This window comes from Hypomesus transpacificus, chromosome 23, assembly GCF_021917145.1.
Source record: "Hypomesus transpacificus isolate Combined female chromosome 23, fHypTra1, whole genome shotgun sequence".
NCBI classification, from domain to species: Eukaryota; Metazoa; Chordata; class Actinopteri; order Osmeriformes; family Osmeridae; genus Hypomesus; species Hypomesus transpacificus.
This window is the reverse complement of record NC_061082.1, coordinates 16840945-16866019: the sequence shown is the minus strand read 5'-3', so window position 1 is coordinate 16866019 and position 25075 is coordinate 16840945. Positions and strand designations below refer to the sequence as shown.

General features: G+C 46.3%; 2 protein-coding genes across 3 annotated transcripts; one reads left to right on the top strand and one right to left on the bottom strand.

The window, feature by feature from the left end:
- Nucleotides 1-850: 850 nt before the first annotated feature.
- On the bottom strand, nucleotides 851-12903 carry wdr3 (WD repeat domain 3). Of its 2 annotated transcripts, none has more exons than XM_047046792.1 (27): nucleotides 12822-12903; nucleotides 11092-11287; nucleotides 10719-10928; nucleotides 10486-10604; nucleotides 10313-10391; nucleotides 9937-10032; nucleotides 8604-8699; nucleotides 8363-8464; nucleotides 7532-7629; nucleotides 7342-7446; nucleotides 7022-7252; nucleotides 6346-6439; nucleotides 6091-6192; nucleotides 5870-5952; nucleotides 5583-5721; nucleotides 5437-5493; nucleotides 5113-5213; nucleotides 4768-4879; nucleotides 4166-4300; nucleotides 3576-3626; nucleotides 3406-3471; nucleotides 2720-2812; nucleotides 2591-2641; nucleotides 2435-2478; nucleotides 2089-2217; nucleotides 1902-1995; nucleotides 851-1180 (listed from the first exon to the last, which is right to left on the bottom strand). In XM_047046792.1, exons 2-27 carry the CDS (start codon nucleotides 11263-11265, stop codon nucleotides 1025-1027), a joined length of 2817 nt encoding a protein of 938 aa, XP_046902748.1. In that variant the 5' UTR covers nucleotides 11266-11287; nucleotides 12822-12903; the 3' UTR covers nucleotides 851-1024. The 2 variants fall into 2 exon arrangements, with proteins under 2 accessions (XP_046902748.1, XP_046902747.1); XM_047046791.1 differs by lacking the exon at nucleotides 12822-12903 and adding an exon at nucleotides 11715-11834.
- On the top strand, nucleotides 12890-23233 carry gdap2 (ganglioside induced differentiation associated protein 2). Its single transcript, XM_047046793.1, has 13 exons — nucleotides 12890-13071; nucleotides 14225-14364; nucleotides 14556-14709; nucleotides 15333-15421; nucleotides 16747-16823; nucleotides 17024-17183; nucleotides 17736-17889; nucleotides 18294-18370; nucleotides 18598-18674; nucleotides 18766-18905; nucleotides 20665-20719; nucleotides 20847-20990; nucleotides 21904-23233. Exons 1-13 carry the CDS (start codon nucleotides 12890-12892, stop codon nucleotides 21943-21945), a joined length of 1491 nt encoding a protein of 496 aa, XP_046902749.1. The 3' UTR covers nucleotides 21946-23233.
- The last annotated feature ends 1842 nt before the right edge of the window (nucleotides 23234-25075 follow it).

Genomic DNA, 25075 nt, shown 5'->3' with positions numbered 1-25075 from the left:
TTAGGCCAGTACTCAGTGATTAGTCCCTTAGGCCAGTACTCAGTGATTAGTCCCTTAGGCCAGTACTCAGTGATTAGTCCCTTAGGCCAGTACTCAGTGATTAGTCCCTTAGGCCAGTACTCAGTGATTAGTCCCTTAGGCCAGTACTCAGCAAAAATTCAAAGGTTCTGTAAGTGTGCCTGTTCAGGTCTTTTTCTTAAGAATTTTTAATTTTGGTAGGTGTGACATTTACGGCTTTAAAACCAAATCCAGCCTCATAAAGAGTTGCCAGCCCCTTTTATGGCCTCGTAAATAGTTAGGGGTAGATTAGTTCATTTTTTGGGGTCTTTTGTTATATTATAAAGCGAACAGGGCGAAAAGGGCATTTCAAGGTGTCCCACAGTCAGGAAATAAACGCATGAGGAAAATTAAGTGTTTGATGTGGGTGTAAAACACATCTAACTGTTGAAGGATATCTGTTCTGTCTTACACAAGGTCAGCACTGACACAGGAAGTCAGTGTTGCACCATGAAGTACACTTCCTCCAAACAAGGCCTTGGCATCGTAAATTCAGCCTGTACGGGGGGCCCAACCAGCCCCCTCTCTGGTCCCGGGTCCACGGTCCCAGCCCTGGCCTGGCTCCAGCCCTATATCATCCCCCCAAGGCTGCAGTACAGCAGGACCCAGAGAAACAGGCCTAAATCATACCTGTCCTGCCTCTGTGTGTGGGACTCAAGAAGTAGGGAGGAAGTCAAACATGAAATGTATCTTTTAAGGACCTAGTTTAATATTTACGTGTTTTATATGGGTCTGGGAGCTGCACTCCAGACTGGCTGACTGGAACAGGGAGAGCAAGCTAGAGGAGGCAGGGTTAAGCACGAGCAGGAGTCAAGTTTATTTGGTACGTAAAGATTTTCATTGGACACTTACATTCTATGCGAGTCTTTAGATACAAAAACATTTAATGATCTGTCATTCCTTCCTGTGAGCCCAGAATGTTGGTGGCGGGGGGATTTATATCAAATCAATTTTAATGAGACATGATTCAAGCAATGGCGAGGATGGCTCGTTCCCTCTTCTTCCTCTTCCTCTTCTTCTCCCCCAGGCGACCGGTGGCGTCTGCGAAGAACATCACATCCTCCTTGCTCTCAATCTCCCTCTGGAGGAACTGCAGACCCGCACTGTTGAAGCCCATAACATCCTGCACACAAGACATTAAACATGATCATTCACCAGAGGGTAACAGTTTTGGGTATCAGGCTGGGGCAGGGTGGAGGACGGGGTAGGATGAGGCTGGGGCAGGAGGATGTAGGGGTATGAGGCAGGGGTACGATGAGGCTGAGGCTGGGGAAGGACCAGGCTGGGGGAGGAAGCTGGGGCAGGAGGAGGCTGGGGCAGGAGGAGGCTGGGGCAGGAGGAGTCTGGGACTGGAGGAGGCTGGGACTGGAGGAGGCTGGGACTGGAGGAGGCTGGGACTGGAGGAGGCTGGGACTGGAGGAGGCTGGGGTAGGAGGAGGCTGGGGCAGGATGAGGCTGGGGCAGAATGAGGCTGGGCAGGAGAAGGCTGGGGCAGGAGGAGGCTGGGGCAGGAGGAGGCTGGGGCAGGAGGAGGCTGGGGCAGGAGGAGTCTGGGACTGGAGGAGGCTGGGACTGGAGGAGGCTGGGACTGGAGGAGGCTGGGACTGGAGGAGGCTGGGGCAGGATGAGGCTGGGGCAGGATGAGGCTGGGGTAGGAGGAGGCTGGGGTAGGAGGAGGCTGGGGCAGGATGAGGCTGGGGCAGAATGAGGCTGGGCAGGAGAAGGCTGGGGCAGGAGGAGGCTGGGGCAGGAGGAGGCTGGGGCAGGAGGAGGCTGGGGCAGGAGGAGGCAGGGGCAGGAGGAGGCTGGGGCATGGCAGAAGGGACATGGGAGGTGTGACTCACCCGGATCTGGCGTACTCTGGAGATGGTGTTGGTCCTCAGCCCGTCTATGGCTGTCAACAGCATCTGGTTACTGGAGATCTGGCCAAAGTGGATCCTGGACACACATAAGGACAATACTGAAGGCACAGCAATACAAAACACACACAGCTGTAGTGTAAGGGGCTTGCAGGTTGTCAGTGCTGTGTACCTAACCAGGAAGAGCAGGCAGCGGCAGACCAGCTCCACCTCCAGCCCGTCCTGGATGTAGCTGTTGAACAGGGACAGCAGATCTGGCACATAGGGGAACGGCAGCACCAGCAGAGACTCCTCCAGTTCACTAGCGACAGCGGGGGAGTGGGTAGGATGAGAGAGAGGGCAGGGACGAGGTGAGGTGAGAGAAGGCAGGGGTGAGGTGAGAGAAGGCAGGGGTGAGGTGAGAGCGCCCATTTGAAGGAGACAGAGCCCAGAGAGACAGAGAGAGAGACAAAGAGAGAGGGCAGGGGTGAGATGAAAGAGAGAGAATAGGAGACAGACAGTCTAGTGTGTATCCTTACCTGGACCGGACCTTCCTAATGACGTCCAGGACATAGCGGGATGGCTAGAGACAGACAGGACCACTGTTACTATGGTAATGTGTGTGTGTGTGGATCTGAGATGGGTACTATGGTCATGTGTGTGTGCGTTAGTTTGCAGGGCCTCTGTTTACTTACTGACATGTTTCCCAGCGCAACTAGTATAAGATTGGGTTTGGGTAGAGCCAACTGTAAAACACAGCACAGACCATTAGCCAAAAAAAATGATTTGGAGTTTGACTTAGTGTGTGTGTGTGTCTCACGTACCTGCTTGCCAGCTGACTCACAGGCATACTTGTGTTCCTCCATCTTCCTGTTCTCGTCCCTGTAGAGCTCCAGAGCCTCCATGATGCGCTCGGCCTGAACACAACACACAGCGATAGACACATGCAGTGTTACACACACACGGCTCGACAACACAGTGCTCCATGGGCACAGAAATACACACATGACACAGTTAGACAGACATACACAATCTGATAGAATATTGGAAAAAGAATATGGCTGGGCTGTCAAAGTTAATCGTTAAAAATTATTACGCAAAAATGTTTACACAGGTACTGGTCGGATGGTAAGAAAGAGTTTAAGGGCCAAGCAAAAAAGTACCTCATGTTTTGAGAATAAAATGCATGACCCTAAGACTTTCCATAGGATGGCAAATAGCTAGCAACAGAAAAATCTGTTTTTTGAATCGCAAGTTCAGCTACAAAGCCCTGTTAGATGGGTCTTTCGACAATACCAAAGTGATCTGCGGTTATTATCGATGTGAATTGAGTTACCACCTAGTCTTACATCTAGTCTTAAATACCATTTGCTAGTCAAGTACACAGCTAATGCAGACATCCCTGTTAGCCCTGAAATATCTTTATGGCAAAACATTTTTGCGCTCGACAGCCCCAATTTAAATAATGAACATGATGAACATCAATTAAACATGATGAAATGTTACTCACAGCTTTGACGGTCTCGATTGTCTTCTTCCCGGCTGGTGCTGCCTCTCCTTTGGTCTCTCCGGGAACCTGAGACACCAGGAGAGATCAGTCAGGACACTTACCCATTTAAAGCAGTGGAGAGATAAGTCAGACCAGGTTCAAGATGGTCAGATCCCACCAGCATCACTCACCACAGTCTCCTCGCCTTTGGCCACTTCCTGCTCGAACTCTGCCTCTCTCTCCTGGGGAAACGGAGGTTACAATCACATTTTTGGTAATGGTTTGGAGCCTTTGTCCATCTCAGGGGTTTCTGCCCATAGTCCAGGCCTCTCCCTGAATCTCTGCCTACCATCTCCCTCTCTGAATCTCTACCTACCATCTCCCTCTCTGAATCTCTGCCTACCATCTCCCTCTCTGAATCTCTGCCTACCATCTCCCTCTCTGAATCTCTACCTACCATCTCCCTCCCTGAATCTCTATCTACCATCTCCCTCTCTGAATCTCTACCTACCATCTCCCTCTCTGAATCTCTGCCTACCATCTCCCTCTCTGAATCTCTACCTACCATCTCCCTCCCTGAATCTCTATCTACCATCTCCCTCTCTGAATCTCTACCTACCATCTCCCTCTCTTAATCTCTGCCTACCATCTCCCTCTCTGAATCTCTGCCTACCATCTCCCTCTTTGAATCTCTACCTACCATCTCCCTCTCTGAATCTCTGCCTACCATCTCCCTCTCTGAATCTCTACCTACCATCTCCCTCTCTGAATCTCTACCTACCATCTCCCTCTCCTCGTCCAGGATGATGGGCTCCCTCGTCCTCTCCCAGAGGCGCAGGGACTTGTCGTGTGACGAGGACACCAGGTGGTCCCCATTGGGGCTGATGGCCAAACACCACACCTCGCGATGGTGACCCTGGAGACACAAACACCCTGGGGTCAGAGGAGAGGCTGGAAGACAAACGGTTTGTACAAATACAGCTTTGTTTACATAGCAATGGCGCTCTATAGTCTTCATGTGTTTGAAATCTTGGGATAGGTGGATGGACCCTTGTACCATAACCCTGGTACAGGAGAAAGGCTCTATGAAAGATGGATGTCAACTGGCACCCTAATCTTAACCCTGGTAGAGTTATATCCCAAGACTGGAGGTCCGTGGTAAGAGCAGTTGATTACAGATCAAGAGGTCGCAGGTTCAAATCCCCCTTGTACTGCAAGTTGCTTTCAAGAAAAACGTCTGCAAAATGATTACACTATCATTCTACTGATTTTACTAGCCCTGTACTGAGCACCTAATTCTAAAGGACACTCTTTCTGATTAACAACTACATCAACATTCCGGCAGATTAAACTGTGGAACCCAGGGGGGGGGTCGAAGGTCACCTCCAGGGTCTGGATGAGCTGAAACTTGTCTGCGTCCCACTGCTTGATCTTCTTATCCTTTCCTGCCGTGAAGAACAGGTGGGTTTTGGGGACAAACTGAAGGAACATGACACTGAAAGGGAAGAAAAGAACAGATGTAAAAAGGGTTGCCTGATGCAGAATAGGATGTGATGTCAACATGATGTCCACATAAAGACAGTCAGCAAGTCTGCAGATGAGGTAACAGATCTTGGGCATCTCAAATTCAGGAACTGAGACTGAACAGCATTTGGTAGATTCAACAAGCACGTCCAGCTCACATGAGAGGGCTTGGGGGAACGGAACGCTCTGGAGTCACAAGCTCACCTGTCATCGTGAGCAAAAAGAGATCGATGACAGTCCCCAAAGTCCAGACCCCAGATCTTCACATTCTTGTCTGCAGAACCCGTGGCAATCAAGCTGCTATCCTACAGGCAAAGATAGGAGACTCAATACACACACACACAGCAGTTCACACACACGACAGAAGTGCACACATACACTAACACTACCATCAGTACAAAGACCACTAGTGCAAACTCAAATATCACCACCCTACCACCAAACATCTACACAAATTCCACAGCTGGTTAAGCGTATATTTTCAGAGTCTTGTTGTTTTCATGCTGTATTGACAGGATGAGTACTCACATGAGATATGTCTAGACACAGCACAGGCAGCTTGTGTCCATACAGGGACAAGAAGAACTGTAGCAGATGGAAACAACATTCATTATAGATCCATAAATCAACTGTAATGTAGTGATCACACTTGGCCTGTGTGTGTGCATGTCTACCTTCAGGGTATCTGTGTAGAAGATCTTAACAGTGCAGTCGAGCAGGGAGACAGCCAGCAGCCTCTGGTTAGGAGAATATTTCACACAGAGTACATCTTCTTCAAGCTGCAGGGTTCGTGTGTGATTTAGCGTCAGTCTTCTGCAACACACACACACACTATTAGACCAACAACAACTTGTGTTCATTCCCATGTCAAAGCATTCCCATGACCGGAGATGGGGCAGGGCCTTTTTACAGCGTGAGAGAAAAAGAGAAATGTTGTTCCAGAGAGGAAAATTGGGCTTACTTTTGTGCAGAACCGTCGTCCTTTATCAACTCAAACTCCCAGAACTTCACAGTCTTGTCGGCTGCACCAGTCACAATCCCCCTCTAGACAACAAACACACAGCAAGGTGAGCAGTGCATCTCTCTCTCTGACAAAGGATAGACCAGACTTGGTCAGAGGACAGACAGAGGGACCAGAAGGTCAGGGGTCAGACAGAAGGACCAGAAGGTCAGGGTTCAGACCTGGTCTGGGGACAGACAGAGGGAATAGAGGGCGCCATTGTGGGCTGCGACCGTCTCCAGAATGCTTCCTGTCGCCAGGTCAAAGATCTGAAGCCCTCCACTCTGAAAGGAGACAAGAAGCAGCAGCATGGGCCCAACTGGACTGGGGATACAAAATCACTTTTTAAAACACTGAGTGTGTGCGTGCGTGTCTGTGTGTCTGTATGTGTGTCTGTGTGTGTGTGCGTAAACACTGCATGTGTGCGTGTGTGATACCTTGGTTCCCAGGATGATCTGTCTGTCTCCGGGCACAAAGAGGGAGCAGAGGGCATATTCACATTCCATGGTACGAATCACCTGCAATGTTGACCTGTAAAGAGACGGCTCTTCCTGTTAGAAAACCTTTAAAACTCCACATGTGTGAAATAGCCAAGTACCTCTGGACTAGTGGATCTGTCTATACTAGCAACATGTCTGTACTGATGTAAAGTGACTTGTCTAGTGAGTGTTTTGGGAGATATCAATAATTTCAGATTGTGCCTAATCACAATCAGTTGAGAAGCTACTGCTTTTTTCATGTGTTGAATTTCTGTTTTTTTTACTTATTATTTGTTCCTTTATGTGTTCCTGCTGTAACGTATAATGTGCACTGATTGAGTCCCTGAGTGTATGAAGACCATCTGTTGGCTGCATGTTACCTTGTTTTTTTCTCTATTCACAAACAAAGACTTCATACCACTCTCTCTCTAAACTGGTCATTATTCGTATTGGAGCGTGTGTGTCTATCTCTCTCTCCAATCAACTGGTTGTTTAATGCTAACAAACCCAGAACCTAAACTGAGTCACACCGTTCTAGGGGGGACGGGACAGTAATTTCCACAACAATTTATCTGTACTTCTATAGAGTGTCTGTAACTCTACAGAGCCTGTGCTACTATAGAACTGGTCTCACCTGTTCCAGACCTTGACGGTATCCCCAGAGGCGGACAGCACGGCGATGTTGTCGGAGCTGAAGGCGAGCGTGCGAGCGTCGGTGCGGTGTCCCCCGAGGGTGAGGCGGGCGGTCTTGGCCGGGGCGGGGCTCTTGACCCCGGTCTGCAGACTGTACGCCTCCACGGTGTTGTTCTGGAGCAGCAGAACCAGCCTCAGCTCTCCTCCAGCACACAGAACACAGTCCATCCACCTGACAACACAACAGTCAGCCAACGGGTGTCTCTAAAGCGGGGGGTGTGTGTGTGCGTGGGGGGGGGGGGTGTTTGGTCTTACACCCACCTGATTTTGGAGGAGGCTTTGATGGTAGTTAGTCTTAAGATCTCGTCTCCCAACGTTTTCTCCACCACCACGTCTGGGGCCTCCGTTTCCACACTGTGCTGAGCTCTATACCAGGAGTCCAATACCGTTACACTTCACATGTTCAGGAGCTGAAATGGTGCTGGTGATAACAGTGATGTGTTCAACTTACTGGGCCTTCTTCTTGGCTTTCTTCAGCTTCTTGGCCATCCTCCTCTGCACCTCCTCTTCAGGGAGCACCGTGAAAACCTCCAGTACTTGGTCAGTCCCCTGAGACACAAGCAGCCCAGACTCAAACACTGTCCACTACCAGCCCAGACTCAAACACTGTCCACTACCAGCCCAGACTCAAACACTGTCCACTACCAGCCCAGACTCAAACACTGTCCACTACCAGCCCAGACTCAAACACTGTCCACTACCAGACCAGACTCAAACACTATCCACTACCAGCCCAGACTCAAACACTGTCCACTACCAGACCAGACTCAAACACTGTCCACTACCAGCCCAGACTCAAACACTGTCCACTACCAGCCCAGACTCAAACACTGTCCACTACCAGCCCAGACTCAAACACTGTCCACTACCAGACCAGACTCAAACACTATCCACTACCAGCCCAGACTCAAACACTGTCCACTACCAGACCAGACTCAAACACTGTCCACTACCAGACCAGACTCAAACACTGTCCACTACCAGCCCAGACTCAAACACTATCCACTACCAGCCCAGACTCAAACACTGTCCACTACCAGACCAGACTCAAACACTGTCCACTACCAGACCAGACTCAAACACTATCCACTACCAGCCCAGACTCAAACACTGTCCACTACCAGCCCAGACTCAAACACTGTCCACTACCAGCCCAGACTCAAACACTGTCCACTACCAGCCCAGACTCAAACACTGTCCACTACCAGCCCAGACTCAAACATCGTATATTATCAAAACCAGCGTGTTCCTGCTGGTCCAGACCGGGACAGACCACACTTACATGGCACGCTACAATCTTGGCCTTGGCATCTGTTGTCATGGAGACGACCCTGTCCCTTGCCTCTCTCAAGAGAGACCCAGCTTTCTGACAGCTCAGGATTCTCTGTGGACAGAAAGAAGAGAACGATTTTAAAAAGAGTTGTGTATGTGAAAGCTCTATAAAGAGGCATAGAGAGTGAGAGACAAGTTGAGAAAGGAAAGAGCATTGAAGAGACTCATAGGAAATAAAGTAAAGTTGGTACCTCCTCCAGCTCCTCGTCTGGACCCTCCTCTTCATCACCATCATCGTTAAGGAGGCTTTTGCCCTTCTTCTCCTTGGGCTCGCCTGTCTCCTTGCCCTGAACAGAGAAAACAGTGGCAGAGGAGGATCAGTCTTTAATACTGGAACAGACAGCAGCATTAACTAACCCTAAACCCTTACCCAGAAGCATTAGGCAACAGTAACAGAAGATCAATACTTCAGTATCTCTAGGAGCTAGAACAGCATGTATTTCAGCAGGCCAACACCAGCTACAGCTAGAACAGTTATATTCTAGTAGGCCTACTCCAGCTAGAACAGCATGTATTTCGGCAGGCCTACTCCTGCTCGAACAGTTATATTCTAGTAGGCCTACTCCTGCTCGAACAGTTATATTCTAGTAGGCCTACTCCTGCTCGAACAGTTATATTCTAGTAGGCCTACTCCTGCTCGAACAGTTATATTCTAGTAGGCCTACTCCTGCTCGAACAGTTATATTCTAGTAGGCCTACTCCTGCTCGAACAGTTATATTCTAGTAGGCCTACTCCTGCTCGAACAGTTATATTCTAGTAGGCCTACTCCTGCTCGAACAGTTATATTCTAGTAGGCCTACTCCAGCTCGAACAGTTATATTCTAGTAGGCCTACTCCTGCTCGAACAGTTATATTCTAGTAGGCCTACTCCTGCTCGAACAGTTATATTCTAGTAGGCCTACTCCTGCTCGAACATTTATATTCTAGTAGGCCTACTCCAGCTCGAACAGTTATATTCTTGCTGGCCTACTCCAGCTCGAACAGTTATATTCTTGCTGGCCTACTCCAGCTCGAACAGTTATATTCTTGCTGGCCTACTCCAGCTCGAACAGTTATATTCTTGCTGGCCTACTCCAGCTCGAACAGTTATATTCTTGCTGGCCTACTCCAGCTCGAACAGTTATATTCTTGCTGGCCTACTCCAGCTCGAACAGTTATATTCTTGCTGGCCTACTCCAGCTCGAACAGTTATATTCTTGCTGGCCTACTCCAGCTCGAACAGTTATATTCTTGCTGGCCTACTCCAGCTCGAACAGTTATATTCTTGCTGGCCTACTCCAGCTCGAACAGTTATATTCTTGCTGGCCTACTCCAGCTCGAACAGTTATATTCTTGCTGGCCTACTCCAGCTCGAACAGTTATATTCTTGCTGGCCTACTCCAGCTCGAACAGTTATATTCTTGCTGGCCTACTCCAGCTCGAACAGTTATATTCTTGCTGGCCTACTCCAGCTAGAACAGTTATATTCTTGCTGGCCTACTCCAGCTAGAACAGACATGTATTCCAGCAGGATCAGAGCTCACCTCGTCCAGGTAGGTGATGTCCCAAGCACGCAGCTCACTGTCAGCAGAGCCCGTTAACAGCCTGCTCTGCTGATTCAGCAGCACCATGCCCCACACCTGACACACACACACACACACACTTAACAGCATATCTAGACAGCAGTGATCAACTGCCCTTGGAAACAACTACAGATTCAGTAAGTGATGCATACGGTACTCATTGACACAGGGATTCATCAATGCTACTAGACCAAAAGATAATCAAATAACTTTTCTCAAACCAATAACGAATACAATTAATAATAATAATGTTTTCCAGTAAGATAATGGATCCATTGATTGAATCACTCGTCTCAGCAAGTGATACTCCAGTGTAAACACGATTACCAACACTCACCTCACTGCGATGGCCCACCATGGTCTTGAAGCAGTGCTGAGTGTCTAAATCCCACCACTTCACAAAGCTGTCCTTAGAGCTGTGAACATTATAGATACATTACCGAATCATAAATCCAGGGTTCATCACGTACAAGGTGATAGGCCGTTGTCTGCCGTATGAATGTGTGTTACCTGGTAACCAGAAGGTTCCTGTCCTGGAGGAAGAGAGCCTGTGTGATGGCATCTTTGTGCCCCTTCAGCCTGTACAGACCACACTCGTTGATTACGTCCCACACTATCACATCTGTATCCTAAACAATGGAGACACAACGATCATTTTACAAACACGTCATATCGTTAAACCTATAAGGCCTGAACAGATCTTTCATTGAGGGACTTGGGGCCACTGTGGGATGGCAGCTCACCCTGGAGCCGGTGACCAGTCGGGCTCCCAGGGAGTCGTAGTGTAGGACTGTGACGGCAGACTTGTGTCCGCTGAAGGAGACGTTGCTCTCGCCATCCATCAGGCTGAACACTCGCACTGCTCCGTCTTCATAACCCACAGCGATGTGGATGCCATCAGGGGAGGCACACAAGTGTGTCACTTCATGTTTATTTCCCTTGAGAATGAGAATCTGCAGTGGGGTGGGTAGGTGTGGAAAAGAGGGGGATGGAGGGATAGGTGTGGAGAAACGGGTGATGGAGGACCCATTTACTATAACAGAATGATGTGGCCGCGTCAAACGGTTGTGGTTGAACTGCGGTCTACTATTGAGTTAACCTTCAATTCCAACTCACCTTCTCGCCTTTACGTATGTCCCATATGAAAACATGTTCGCAGGCTCCTACTGCAACGTAACGTCCCTTCTCGCCGCCCCGCAACGTGACATAGGCAATGTTGGCCTTCTGACTGCCAATCACACCGAAAACTGCACTCGCGGCATAACGCAGGTACTGCTTGGTTAATCCCATGGCCGCGAGCCTTGTGAGTTGCCTGTGATAATTTAGAACAAAGATATTTGAAGGTGACAGTTTATCACAACAAGACTGCTGCCTGAGAGATCTAAACTAACAACGTGTATGATCCCACTATAAGTTTTCTCCCTGCGAGCTACTACGGCAAATAGCAAGCAGGCAAGCAAATGTTGACTGTGGACACTATTAAATCACATAATTCCCGAATTAAACTGATGATCCTGGCTAGGTAGTTACAGTAGCTAACAAAGTGCTACACCGATGTTGACAGCATAACCCTACAGTAGCTGCTAACTACTAGCATACCCACGTGTTGTTTCATACAGCATGTCAACGAGGTTGCAACAACATGCATGCTGTGTATGTACTGGTCACTCATTGCAACATATACCGCTACACAAAACAACTTAAAATGTAGTGTAACATGACTCAAATGTTAAGCTTACTTGGTAAAAAACTGTAGAAAATAGGCGTCTGTCTAGATCGGTAGGTCCTTAACATTCAGTTTGAGGAGTTTTCGCTTGATTTCATAGTTAGTCCGTAGTAATCAAACACAGATCAACATCGGATGAATTAGATATTTTATATTTAGCTAGTCCCAGAGTTTCGTCCCAGTCTAAAATACCATTTTATCTTCGCTTTTACATATTCAAAACTGCATAGTACAACACTGGTGTGTAAAAATGTTTTGGTTTTACACATTCGGTTATCGATTATCAAAGCCTGTGCACGCAACTAGTGTACTTTCTTCAGACGAAGAACAACTGGAAACAATATAAATAAGCCAAGGCCATACAACCAAGGACCTTGAAAATACGATCATCGGGCCATAAACATATAATAAAAGTAAGCAAAGTGTTTTCTGTTATTTATAGTTTAAATATTTTCTGACAACAAGATAGCTTGTACACTAAATATGTCATTTATTGTATATCCCTAACCAAAGCGGAAACAGTTATCAGGAGTCAGCTGACCAGGAAAGATCGGTTCACGCAGAATCACGCTCACAATAAACCTGCTAGTAAAAACATTTAGCAATATTTGTGGAGATGAGAGGGTCATGAGGACGCTCGATATTCGCCGCTTGGTGTAAACATTTTTGTCGCATTCAGTAGACTTTGTTTAAGTGGACTTTCGGTTGACCAGTGGTAATAAAGGGAAGGTGCGTGTATTCAGGCTTGGTACAATATTTAGTGTTTTTCCAGCAATGTTAGCTAGCTCAATTACTGCATTTTGTATCGCTGACCCAAGTTTTACTTCCTTCTACCTGGAGGGCTGTTGTAGACGGATCTGTCAAATACGTAAAATACGTGTAATAGTCCTTTTAGCTAGGTTAAGAATGGCTGTCAAAAAATGAAAGTAATCTGTATTATGGAAAAGCATTGGTATTGTTGTCTTCCAATTCTTCAGTATCTGGGTAATCAAATACCATAATTCGAAAAAGTCTGTTTTGGAGTTACGTTGTTCAGACGATCAGTATTCTGCTATCTAGTACATGACATCCATGGTTGCCTGTGTGTATTTATTAAGGTGTGAGGCTGGAGGGGGCTCACGTTTCTCTGGCTGTGTATTCCTCCTCCAGCGTGGGCAGTGTGGAGCTGTGAGGTCCAGCCAGGGCAGGATGGATCCGCTGGGAGCGCGCTCGCAGTTTGTGGACGTCCAGACGCTGTGTTCCTGGGACCAGCAGCAGGATCCAGAAGGAGGGGAGGCCCCAGTGGATCAGTGTGACAGTGTGATCAGCCAGCAGGCCTTCCCTTCCCCCTTCCCATTCAGACAGGACATCAACCGCAAGATTGTACTATTGTGAGTGTCTTGATCTCCTGTTAGTCTGGCTCTACCAGTGTTGCGTACACACACCGCTTCCTCCTCGGCTTCTTCCTTCTATTGGCTCGTTCGTTCTGTGCTCTCACCAGGCCTCTAGTTGGCTCTCTGCATGTCTCATGGTGTCTTTCTCTCCTCTGCTGTCCAATTGTCATGTCTACCCTCAGAATCAGAAAAATCACAAAGGGTTTTAATTGCCATGAAAGTTTGCACAGGCAAGGAATTTACTTTGGCAGGAAGGGGCATACATTCAATATATAGGAGTAAATCTTAAATACATCCTGAGCGTCTGTCTCTAGTTCACCGTAACCTTTTGGCCTCTAAACCCCTGTAAGAAACAGAGGGGTGTTGAGGTCAGCCTTTAAAGTGCTCCTGTTCCTGCTGCGCTGCCACTGGGTTGACCCTCCCTTCTGCTCCTGTGGGCACAGCCCTCGATAAGTCCTCTTTGTTCAGGAGCACATGACGGCCCTGGGTCTCCGCTGGCTCACTGCTGGGCAGAAGGCTCTCAGTAAGGCGCTTGTACCCAGGCTTCCCACATTCCTGCTGCTCATACCACACGCTGCCACCGAAACCCTCTGGAATCAGCTTTAGCAGCTGGAAAATACAATCATGACGCCTATGAAGGGATGTCGGGTCTGAAAGGATGCAGGTTAATTCCCTACCAAGCTGTGATCTTCAAGTACTCAGCTTATTTTCATATGAGATCAACTTTTCCACTATCCTACCTGTTAAAGTTGTTTGTTCTAAAAAGTGTCCGCACAGTTAGTGAAATAGCACCGACACAAATGAGACTTGGCTTGAACGTGAACTCGAAATTACAGCAATGGCTCTTTCATAAATGTTAATAGACTTGGGCCTCAACTTGAGTACTTCCTGTTTTTGTGTTGTAACAAAGTCTGAGTGGTGGATCTCACATTGTGCAATTTTAACACTGATATTATATTTGGAGACTCACTGTGATTTATGTATCTCAAGGATCTAGATTTACATAAGTGGAAATAGTCCTTATTGCTTGAGAAAATACAGATTTTTTCCACAATGTAAAAAGTCAAACCAAGCTCTATGAAGGTTAATACTGTAAGTGAAGCAATCAGGTTGTAACGTAACTCACGGAGGATCCTTTCTCACCTGTCAGCACGGGCAACGTGGCCTTGCTGAACTGCACAGCCATCGTCAACACCAGCAACGAGACCCTGACAGACAAGAACCCCGTCTCTGACATCATCCACCAGCACGCTGGACCTGAGCTTCGGGAGGAGCTACTCAAGCTGAAAGGTAGGGGGCGCCACTCCCAGACACACCCAGGGTTTTCATACGTGCATCTTCTGCTTTTAGCATCTGGAACCGGAACGATTGGGGTTAGGGTTGGGGGAGATCAAGTGTATCATCATGTTGGGTTGGGGGTTGAGTTAAGGTTTATGCTGGGTAAGACACAACCTATCAATATGCGTATCATCTACCTTTAGGATGCCGGACAGGCGAGGCGAAGATGACTAAAGGTTTCAACCTGGCTGCTCGCTTCATCATCCACACGGTGGGCCCCAAGTACAAGGCCAGATACAGGACGGCCGCAGAGAGCTCCCTCCACAGCTGCTACAGAAACGTCATGCAGCTGGCCAAGTAAGACGCCTGCTGGCCCACTGCACTGAGGGCCACGTACAGGATGCTGCTGGCCCACTGCACTGAGGGCCACGTACAGGATGCTGCTGGCCCACTGCACTGAGGGCCACGTACAGGATGGTGCCGTACTGGAGCTGCGTGTCTGTACCGAGGGTTCTGTAGCCACAAACATGGGTTTACTTTGGAATATAATAGGGTTTTTCCTCCTTCATCGTTTACTAGGTCTCTGCTTGGTCGTGTCGAAAGTACTGCAGCGAGACACCCATGGTGTCTCTTCTGTGGTTGACTCAAAAGTCTGCTCAACTTGAAATATTGTTTTCTATCAATGTATCTAGTTGGCCCAGAGAGGCGTTCCAAATCGCTGATCTGTAAATTAGACATTTGCTTCTCTCTGAAGATATACAGTATGATTGCAGCTTAAGTTTCAGTAGCGTTTCAGTGTTCTCAGTGTTCTCACTGAAACACCAGCTGAAAACTCTACTTTCAGGAGCTGATAGAAAGTAGGTGTCCTGAGAAGTTTTGTTTAGGAATCTGTTTAATTCTCTTTGCTCAGGTGAACTTAGGTTGTGTGTGTTTGAGTTAGTACAGATGTGCGATGATGTTCTTCCTGTTTCTCCCACCAGAGAGCAGTCCATGGCGTCTGTTGGCTACTGTGTGGTGAGCACTGCCAAGAGAGGTTACCCACTGGAGGACGCGACGCACATAGCCTTCAGTGAGTTACACACACACAACCACACAGCAACACACTGAAACATACCCACATATCCAAACAGATACATACACACACATACCCACAGTTGAACATTCATGCAATACACAATAATTTCTTTAGGCAAATAGCATATCCTTAGAAAACATTTTAATTTCCTACATGTGTTGTTCATAAGGTTGAAGGACACATAGTCCTACTCCAGGTTTCTAACCACAATTCACAATGAGTTAATTTACATTTACATTTTAGTCATTTAGCAGACGCTCTTATCCAGAGCGACTTACAGTAAGTACAGGGACATTCCCCCCGAGGCAAGTAGGGTGAAGTGCCTTGCCCAAGGACACAACGTCATTTTTGCGGGGCGGGGAATCAACCCGGCAACCTTCTGATTACTAGCCCGACTCCCTCACTGCTTAGCCATCTGACTCCCTTTAGTTCAGTAAATGGCTCGGTCAGTGGCTGGTCACACAAACTAACTCGATTCACTAACAAACTGTAGCTTTCATACTGCCACATAATGGCAAGCCTCACATGCCATCTTAATGACCATACACAAACAGCATAGTCGTCAACCAAACACACTGTGGCATTCATGGGTACTTTACATACTATACTGGTATCACTCAAGTTAGCCAACTGCTCTTGGTACTGTGCATGTGTCATGTTCATCGTGTATGACTTTTACATTTAGTCATTTAGCAGACACTCTTATCCAGAGCGACGTAAAGTAAGTCATTTGGCACGGCCAGAAATTGAACCAACAACCTTCTGATTAATAGCCCGACTCCCTAACCGCTCAGCCACCTGACATGACTGGATCTTAGAATAATAGCGCTGTACTGATATTAAATTACTGGAAAGGTCTGAGGGCGTGGCTGTTGAAGTGTGTTACTAAGTGCGTAGAATGGCTGTTGTGTTTTGCTGTGTAGTATGGTTGTTAAGTTGTGTAAATGTGTGTGAGTCAGAGGTCAGTTTGTAGCATGGTTGTTAATGTGTGTGACTGTGTGTAGCAGGCATGTTGAGGTGTGTTACTGTGTGTGACAGGCATGGTGACGTGTGTTACTGTGTGTAGCAGTCATGGGGAGGTGTGTTACTGTGTGTAGCAGGCATGGTGAGGTGTGTTACTGTGTGTAGCATGCATGGTGAGGTGTGTTACGGTGTGTAGCAGGCATGGTGAGGTGTGTTACGGTGTGTAGCAGGCATGGTGAGGTGTGTTACTGTGTGTAGCAGGCATGGTGAGGTGTGTTACTGTGTGTAGCAGGCATGGTGAGGTGTGTTACGGTGTGTAGCAGGCATGGTGAGGTGTGTTACTGTGTATGTTGCAGGAACAGTGCGTAGGTTCCTGGAGAACCATGGAGAATGCATTGAGACGGTGGTGTTTGCTGTGTCTGACGTGGAGGAGGTCAGTGGCTTTTCTCGTTTCTTATAGGAATATAATGTTACATTGATGTGACATTGAGGTCATTAATCATGCTTTAGAGGAGAAAATAAGAAAAACACAGCATGTGTCTGTACATGCGTGTGTCATGTATGTGGTTCACCTGATTGTGTGCATCTGTATAATCGTGTGTGTGTGTGTGGTGCTTGCGCTCCGTCCTCCAGCCTGTGTACAGGAAGCTGTTTCCTCTGTACTTCCCTCGGTCAGAGGAAGAGGAGCGGGCCTGTCTTCCTCTCATCCCTGCTGATATTGGCAACTCTGAAGGGGAGCCTGTGGTCCCAGAGAGACAGATACGCATCACAGAGAAGCCAGGCAGTCTGGAAGGTAACACAGGGCTGCTTTACAACTGGTGCAATAGACAATAGCCGACACAGACACCGACTCTGGAAGCTTACATCGATTACTACTAGGCCTGTTTGATTCATTGTTTGGTTGACATTCTGGGGCTCTTCAATTGTTACCATAGCAACCCCTTCCTCTTGTGTGTGATGGCCTGTATTAGTGCTGGGCAATAATGGAATTACAGCTGCCATCACTTCATTCTCTCCTGCTAATCAGTCCGGTGTAAAAACACTGTAATCTCCATAGAAACCCAGGCTGTGGACATGGTTGAATGGACACATCACAGCTGCCAGTGGAACATTACACATACACACACACACATTTGTTAGCATTAATTATACAAAGAGCTGTCTTCCTGAGGGAACAGCATGTTCGCTAGCTACCAAGTTGTGTTCAGTTAGCCATCATAGACTATGAGTCCAATAGGAGTGTCTGTAACCAATAAACCAACACCAATAAATCAGGAAGTTCTGTTTCTTTGGTAATACACGTACTAAAAGCACTAACGTGGTGTACATGTGAACCGTTGTGTAGATGAGTGTCAGGAAGAGCAAAGCTTGGATTCGGACCTGGGCCAGGTGGGAACACATGCCTTTGCCCGCATGGAGGGAGACGTGGACAAACAGCGCAAACTCATCCTGCAGGGCCAGCGTTCTGAAGCCACCATGCAGAAGCAGCACCAGAGGAAGTGAGTCTCTGAACCACCGGCCGCATGTCCCCTGCACCATGACCACACGTATCCTGCATCCTAACCTACACCATAAACACATGTCCCCTGCACCATGACCACACGTATCCTGCATCCTAACCTACACCATAAACACATGTCCCCTGCACCATGACCACACGTATCCTGCATCCTAACCTACACCATAAACACATGTCCCCTGCACCATGACCACATGTACCCTGCATCCTAACCTACACCATAAACACATGTCCCCTGCACCATGACCACATGTACCCTGCATCCTAACCTACACCATAAACACTTGTATCCTACACCCTAACCACATGTCCCTTGCACCCTAACCACATGCACCCTATACCCTAACCCTTTTTGGTAATGCTGTACCCTGTCCTTTCTTGCAGTTATAACCGGTGGTTATGTCGTGCCAGAGCAGAAGACCTGTCTGACATAGCAGCACTCAAGGCTTTATATCAGACGGGTGAGAACTGTGTGTGTGTCTTATGTACAAATAAATGTTGATTATGTAGAGGGCAGTTACGTCCTGTTTCCACTTCGTCGAACACAGCAGCGGGCCGCAGTGGTAATCCCTTTTCAAGTGTTTCGTTCTCGGGATTAAATGTAGCCAGTAATGAAAGGTTGTGTGGTCACTGGAGCGGAGCACGCCACTTCCCTCTGTCTCATGCAGCTGCATGTGTGTTCCCTCAGGTGTGGACATGTGTGGCAGGACTGTGATGGTGCTGGTAGGGAGGAACATTCCAGTCACCCTCATAGACATTGAGAAGGTAACAGGCCGGCCTGTGAGGACTGCATCTTCAGTTCTTGAACATTTTAACATTTGTTTCACCTTTTGTGTGTGTGTGTGTGTCGCTGCAGGCCTTGCTATACTTTATCCACGTCATGGACCACATCACAGTGAAGGAGTACGTGATGGTGTACTTTCACACTCTGACAGGGGAACACAACCATCTAGACTCGGACTTCCTCAAGAAGCTATACGACATTGTAGATGCAAAGTAAGAACCCATACGAAGCTTGTATTTACTTTGCAATTCCCAAACAGGGAAGGGAGTAGGAGTGTGTGTGTGTGTGTGTGTGTGTTCAAAGCTTCACATTGTGAAGGGCTGTGGTTAGCAAAGGATGTTTGAAGAGCTGAAAGTGTAGAGAATAATAATAATAATAATGTATTCACTTACAGCAGTAGCAAACACTTTCATCCAAAGCGACAAATTAGTGCAGGGGGATATGAAACCTTATCTGCTTGGACTGCAGTTTATGCTCTAACCACTAAGCTATACCCAGAATCCATCCAGATGTGGTAATTGGGATGGTAGCATAAAATGAGACCACAGTCAGTCCTCTCTTAAACCTTGGGTTTTGTTCATCAATACAAACTGTCAGATGCATTTTGCTCTGTGAAAACAAACAGCAGTTGGCCAGCATTTGAGATATTTGTGGCCAGCTCTGGTCCCTGGATAGGGTTAATCTCATCCAAAAAAATGGTGCTGCATGGCCAGGGTCACATCACATCCCTTTCAGGCTAGTGAAATGATCTAGCTTTTGCTTTGGAAACCTGGATCCGACTTTTGGAACAGGACCTAAACTTGGAGAGAGATCTCAAGGGGAGGGTATAAGTGGTGACACATTGTTACACATGCTAATGTTTGGAACAATTGTGTTGTCCCAGGCAACTCTGGACAGTAAGAGTTCAGCGTGTTCTTGCTGTGTAGTTAAGCATATGTTTTCCATTAAATAATTTAACATAACATCGACTAAAGAAAATGTCTGCCTTTAATGTCTGCTGGTACTGAACCTTACAAAGTTTTTGCTACAAAGTTACTGAAGTTCTAACATGAATAGATAATAGACTGAAATGTACATTTTGCTGTACCAGCAGTTATATTACCCTCATCATGTCTTCTTATCTGTCTTTTCTGCTCAAAGAGAATGAGGTCAAGAAGTAGTCACTATTTTCACAGCTTTCTCACTGCTTTTTCACAAAACAACAAACTCAAAATGAAAACCAGAGTCATCTCTCCACTTGTCACTGGCCCATCCATAGACTACACGACACAATGAGAAAACATCCAGGTCACACATATTTTCCATCTCTGACTGGATGGTTTGGACAAATCATGAGAAACATTTCTTTGAATGTCAGTTTCTAGATGAGATAACCAGCTTTCCTGTTTCACTGGAAAACCCCTTTGATGAAAGGCAACCACAACTTTGGCTTCTTTTTTCAAATAAGAAATAGATGCGTTAATGACATTGGATGGCTATGTCACCTTTCCTGGAGAATGTCCTGGACTCACTTTTTATACCCAGGAAACCCAACAGTTTAATGTTTATGGGAGCAGTTCTCTGGTTACGCTCTAGGGGCAGCATAGCCCAGACCTGCGCCCATATGATCAGCTCTGACTAGTCTTCACTATGTTGAGCTGTTGGCAACACAACTTACTCACATCGTGGGTGGCGTGTTCTTCTCTGATGAAGGGGTATTAGAGGATGCAAAATGCACTATGCCTTAGGTGATTTGGAAAACATAAGGCTACAACTGTATGTGCAGTGAAATCCTATATTGGTGAACCATGTGAAACATGGTTGAGGAGTGGTTGTCCTATATGTGTGTACCTGGTCTGACTAATGATAACTCTTCTCCATCCAGACTCAACTAAGATGAAAAAGTGCTGGGATTCAGATTGTTTACAATATTTACGTGTAATTCTAGCTGTTGTTGCCATCTTTGATGTTCCTTGTTTGTTTGACACACAGATTCAAGAAGAACCTAAAGGCTTTCTACTTTGTGCACCCTACGTTCCGCTCCAAGGTAAACCTGTTAGCTCTAGACTTTTCACTCGTATTTTACAACGTATGGAAAAAGTTCAGCCCCCAAACGGTTCACCTCAGTCTGTAACTCTGAACCCTGACTAACCGTGACCATGTGTCTGTTTCAGGTGTCCACCTGGTTCTTCACCACATTCAGCGTGTCTGGGATGAAGGACAAGGTGCATCACGTAGACACCCTGCAGCATCTGTTCACCTGCATCCTGCCCGAGCAGATCGACATCCCGCCTTTCGTACTGGAATACGACTCCAGGGTGAGAGCTCGAACAGCACGGCACACTGTCCTCACGCGCCGATGTCCCCAAGGTTCATAACTTAGGTTGACCTCAGACGAGTAGAAAAGTCGAGCTGTTACCTTCGGCTGGCTGAGAGACAATAGATCTGAAGGTGAGAGGAAGGCAAGGGCAAGCCTGTGTACTTTACGGGTTCATGCTAGAGTGTCAATCTCCAGGGTTTAGCTGCTGGCAGGAGTTTGTGTAAGTTGCTGTTTACTGGTCAGTTTTGACTGGTTTGGAGTGTGTTGAGGGCAACGGTTTGTTTTTTCGGAACATGTTTGACTACAGACCCGTGGCTATGAGCACAACAAGCAGAAAGATGTCTAGTTTTAAACCTGCTATATAGGCAGGCCTACCGCCAACTCTGATAGTCTTTGTGTTATCAGTGATTCAGACCAGGGTAAAATGAGTTACAATGCAGGATCAATAAGAGCAGAAGCAGAACAAAGAAGAAATGAAAACAACAATAGCCTCTTAATTAAATCTCTCACTTGCGCTGAGAATTGACAGTCGAGGGGTAATGCCACAATCACTTCCCCCCCAACTTCAGATGATGGGTAGGTTTGTAGAGTAGGGCTAATACATCTGGATTCACTAGACTGATGAAGCTTATGCTGGTAGCAGGTAAACCAGCCTAAAGATGGAGTGTGTATGTTGGTCATAAGTCTGGATGGGTTCAATGGGGCTCAAGTAGTATTGTGATGTACTGGAAGTTTGTGCTTGGTGAGGTACTCATGTCAGGACCGGGTTCTTGGTAGATGCATGTCCTCTACACAAATAGACATAACCTATAAATCTGCAGACAATACCAATCAATCTGAATGCAAACATTACCTATCAATCTCAATGTATAGATATTGCTGACCACATACTGCGTGTGCCTCCTATTCAGATCCAGAGGCCTTCCCAGTCCTCCCACTCCTCCACCCTGTAACCACCAACCAATCAGTGCTCTCGCTGAGGGGAAAGTTCAAGAACTGGCCTGCTGGGTCGGGCCTCAGGCCTGATGGAGCCAGGGAGTCTGGACACTGACGGACATGCAGGACACATGCACCCTGTGACAGTCAAGACTCTTTCATCTACGATGTTCTCCTGTAAACCAGCGTGAACACAGTGAGATGACAGACAGCTCCTCCTTCAAATGGCAAACTGTATTTGTGTGTGTGGCATGTACAGGTGTAAATATTCAGTGTCAGACAACTAATGTCATGGTTTTACATGTTGAATCTTCACTACAACTTCAGTTTTGTTTCATTGTTTCACAAGCATTTGCAGTTATTGTTCATCTTGGAAACATTTCAAATGTGTTGAAGGATGTCTGAACTTCCTCATGATGTGAGTGTTAAACACACTGAAATATTAGAAGTGTCACAGTGGTTTGCACCATTGCAATGGAGGCATTTAGTAGAACTACATTAACAGTTTTATCTGAAAAGTATCTAATAAATTCAGTTTTTTTTTGTTTTCACCTTTTTGTTTCAACATACTAATTACTTTACAGCTGTTGAATCATTGTTGACAGTACTTAACAAAGAATCAGTATGCCCCACCTCGCATTGAAAAGTTAATTTATGGTTTACCTGCATTGTACCCAATCTCACTTTGCTGACATGCTTTTTCTTTTCTTCAAGTAAGCCAAATTTCAATGTTCTGTGTGTATTTTCTGATTGACTTCAACTCAAATGAATTGTCTGCTTGTCTAATTAAACTGGGATGAGATTAGAGGTAGAGGAATTGAAGTTGCATTTCATGCTGTCATTTTAAAGTTATTTTCCTTTTAGTGTCTTATAACTGTACTATTTGAAATATATTTTATTTGATTCTTTGATTCTTCCTTTTTTCATATTGCCTTTTTGGAGACGCGTGTTGCCTAAGTAGCAGAAAGAGTTTGGTCTCAATGATTTCAAGGCAGGTATTCCTTTAGTGAAAACTAAATGAACTGATGATTGTTAATAAGGATGCAGACCACTTCTGTGATCCTTCTCTACTGTTTATTAACAGAACTGCAAAGTTACCTCTGGGACTCCTGTGTAGGCAGGACCATGGTAGTGAATGCAGTCAGGTTAGAGCTGTTATTTAGCGGCATTTTTCTCTCAGCTGGAGTTAGTCTGGTTTACTTATTGCACCAAAATGCAGTTATCACATACACATTCCCACATCAAACATACATTTAGGATGGATTTTACAACACTTGTACTAAATAAACTATTCTACCATTCTGAGCTGTGGTCTATGTCAGTGTGTTTGGTGCATTTGGTGCATGTAATTGCATTCACTTCCTATTTTATACACATTCATCTGATATCCAGACAATTGTAACATTTCACAATTTACTCTTAACTTCTAAGCTTTTTGTGTTATGAGTATAATGCAGTTCCTGATAGAAAGAAATTGAGTGTTTTGAAATTGTAATTGGGGAACTGTGTTGTGTTTCCATGTGTACAAAACTGTTGTAATTGTTAACCTTTGTGTAATTTTCTTACATTAACATTTAGTCATTTAGCAGACGCTCATATCCAGAGCGACTTACAGTTAGTACAGGGACATTAGTGCAGGGACACGTACACCTTTCTCAATGTGTCACAAGTCAATGTGATGAATAATTTCCTAGTTGACGGAAGGTTTAATACACACTTCTGTCCTGTTTCCCAGAGCCAGTAAAAAAAAACAACACCAAAAACAGCAGGTGTGTCACACACAATCACTTTTTACCCCTCTCTCATGTCCCACAGAAAAGTTGTGAAACTGAAGATGTGAAGTTGTGTTGTTGACAAAACTCCTCTCCTGTCACCTACAGCACTGTCTTCCCACCTAGCCTCACCACCCTACGCACACAATTGTATTAATTTTTTACATTCATTCATCAAAAAGGATCCTTAGTTATTAAAAAGATAACGTGATAGAAAGAGGTGGATGTCAGGATGTTCTCTGTGAGACAGAAGGGCATAGGAGTAAATCTATCATTTACGGACTTTCCTCTGTGACGGCCAGGGGATTAGCTGGCCCGCTGTGGACACGCACCTGGCTCTCTACTCTGCTGTGGTTGTTTGGATGGCTGGAGAAGAACACCTTGTCTACTCAACAGCTTGATGCAGGATACTCAAACTAAGCTCTGTGATAATAAATCACTTTTACCGTTTGCTCTGCGTTAGTCACAGGGTGACTAAGAGAGCAGCTTGACGACCAGCTCTCCCAGGTAGACACTAGCAAACAGTTCAATAGCCTGGAGACTACCTGGCATGGAGGTAAAGCTTCCAGCATCTTAGTGTTGTTTTTACAGTTCATGGGGCAACGCTTTTACATTAACAAAGCAGCTCTACGGATCAACCCACATAGAACTACCAGCAATCATACCCCTGGTATCCCTGTAGCTTTGTCTCTGTCAACACAACGAGTACTAAAATGACTACTAAATATTTGTCAGTTTACTCTCGTTCTCTCTGTAAAAGACTGAGTAAATGAGCGAATAGGAAACCCCTTTGGAACATTAGGTTTCTATTAAATATGATGCAGCATGAAGAACTGACCTGAGTGCCAGGAGTCAGGCTGTAGTAGAATATGCTGTATAATAAATTGTTTCCTGTCACAGTCTGTTATCTCAAATCCCACACACCAGCTCTCTAACGTTCACCGGAGCTCCGTGGTCTTGCAGTGATAGGAAAAATACAGTGTTATTCTGGGGTAGAGTGTAACACATTTCTTGTCTGACTGGAAAGGGATCAGACGTTTTATCAGAGTTGGGGGGGACTCCTATCTGGGCAGTGCTAATGTGCATTGCTAATAGGAACAGCATGTTACAGGAACAGCATGTGGTTGTGCTCACATTCTGGAGGAGGAGTATGAGACATGCATGCGCCCTGGGACACAAACTCCAACACACACACACACACACAGTTGAAGACAGAAATATGCTGTCCTGTACAGTGTGTGTACATGTGCATATTTTCAGCATTAGACATTCTGGCACATGACACTTGTAACATGTAGTGGCAGCTGGACACAACACAGGGACGACCATAGAGGCAAGACAGGGAGATGGTAGTAGGGTAGAAAAACACCAGGTG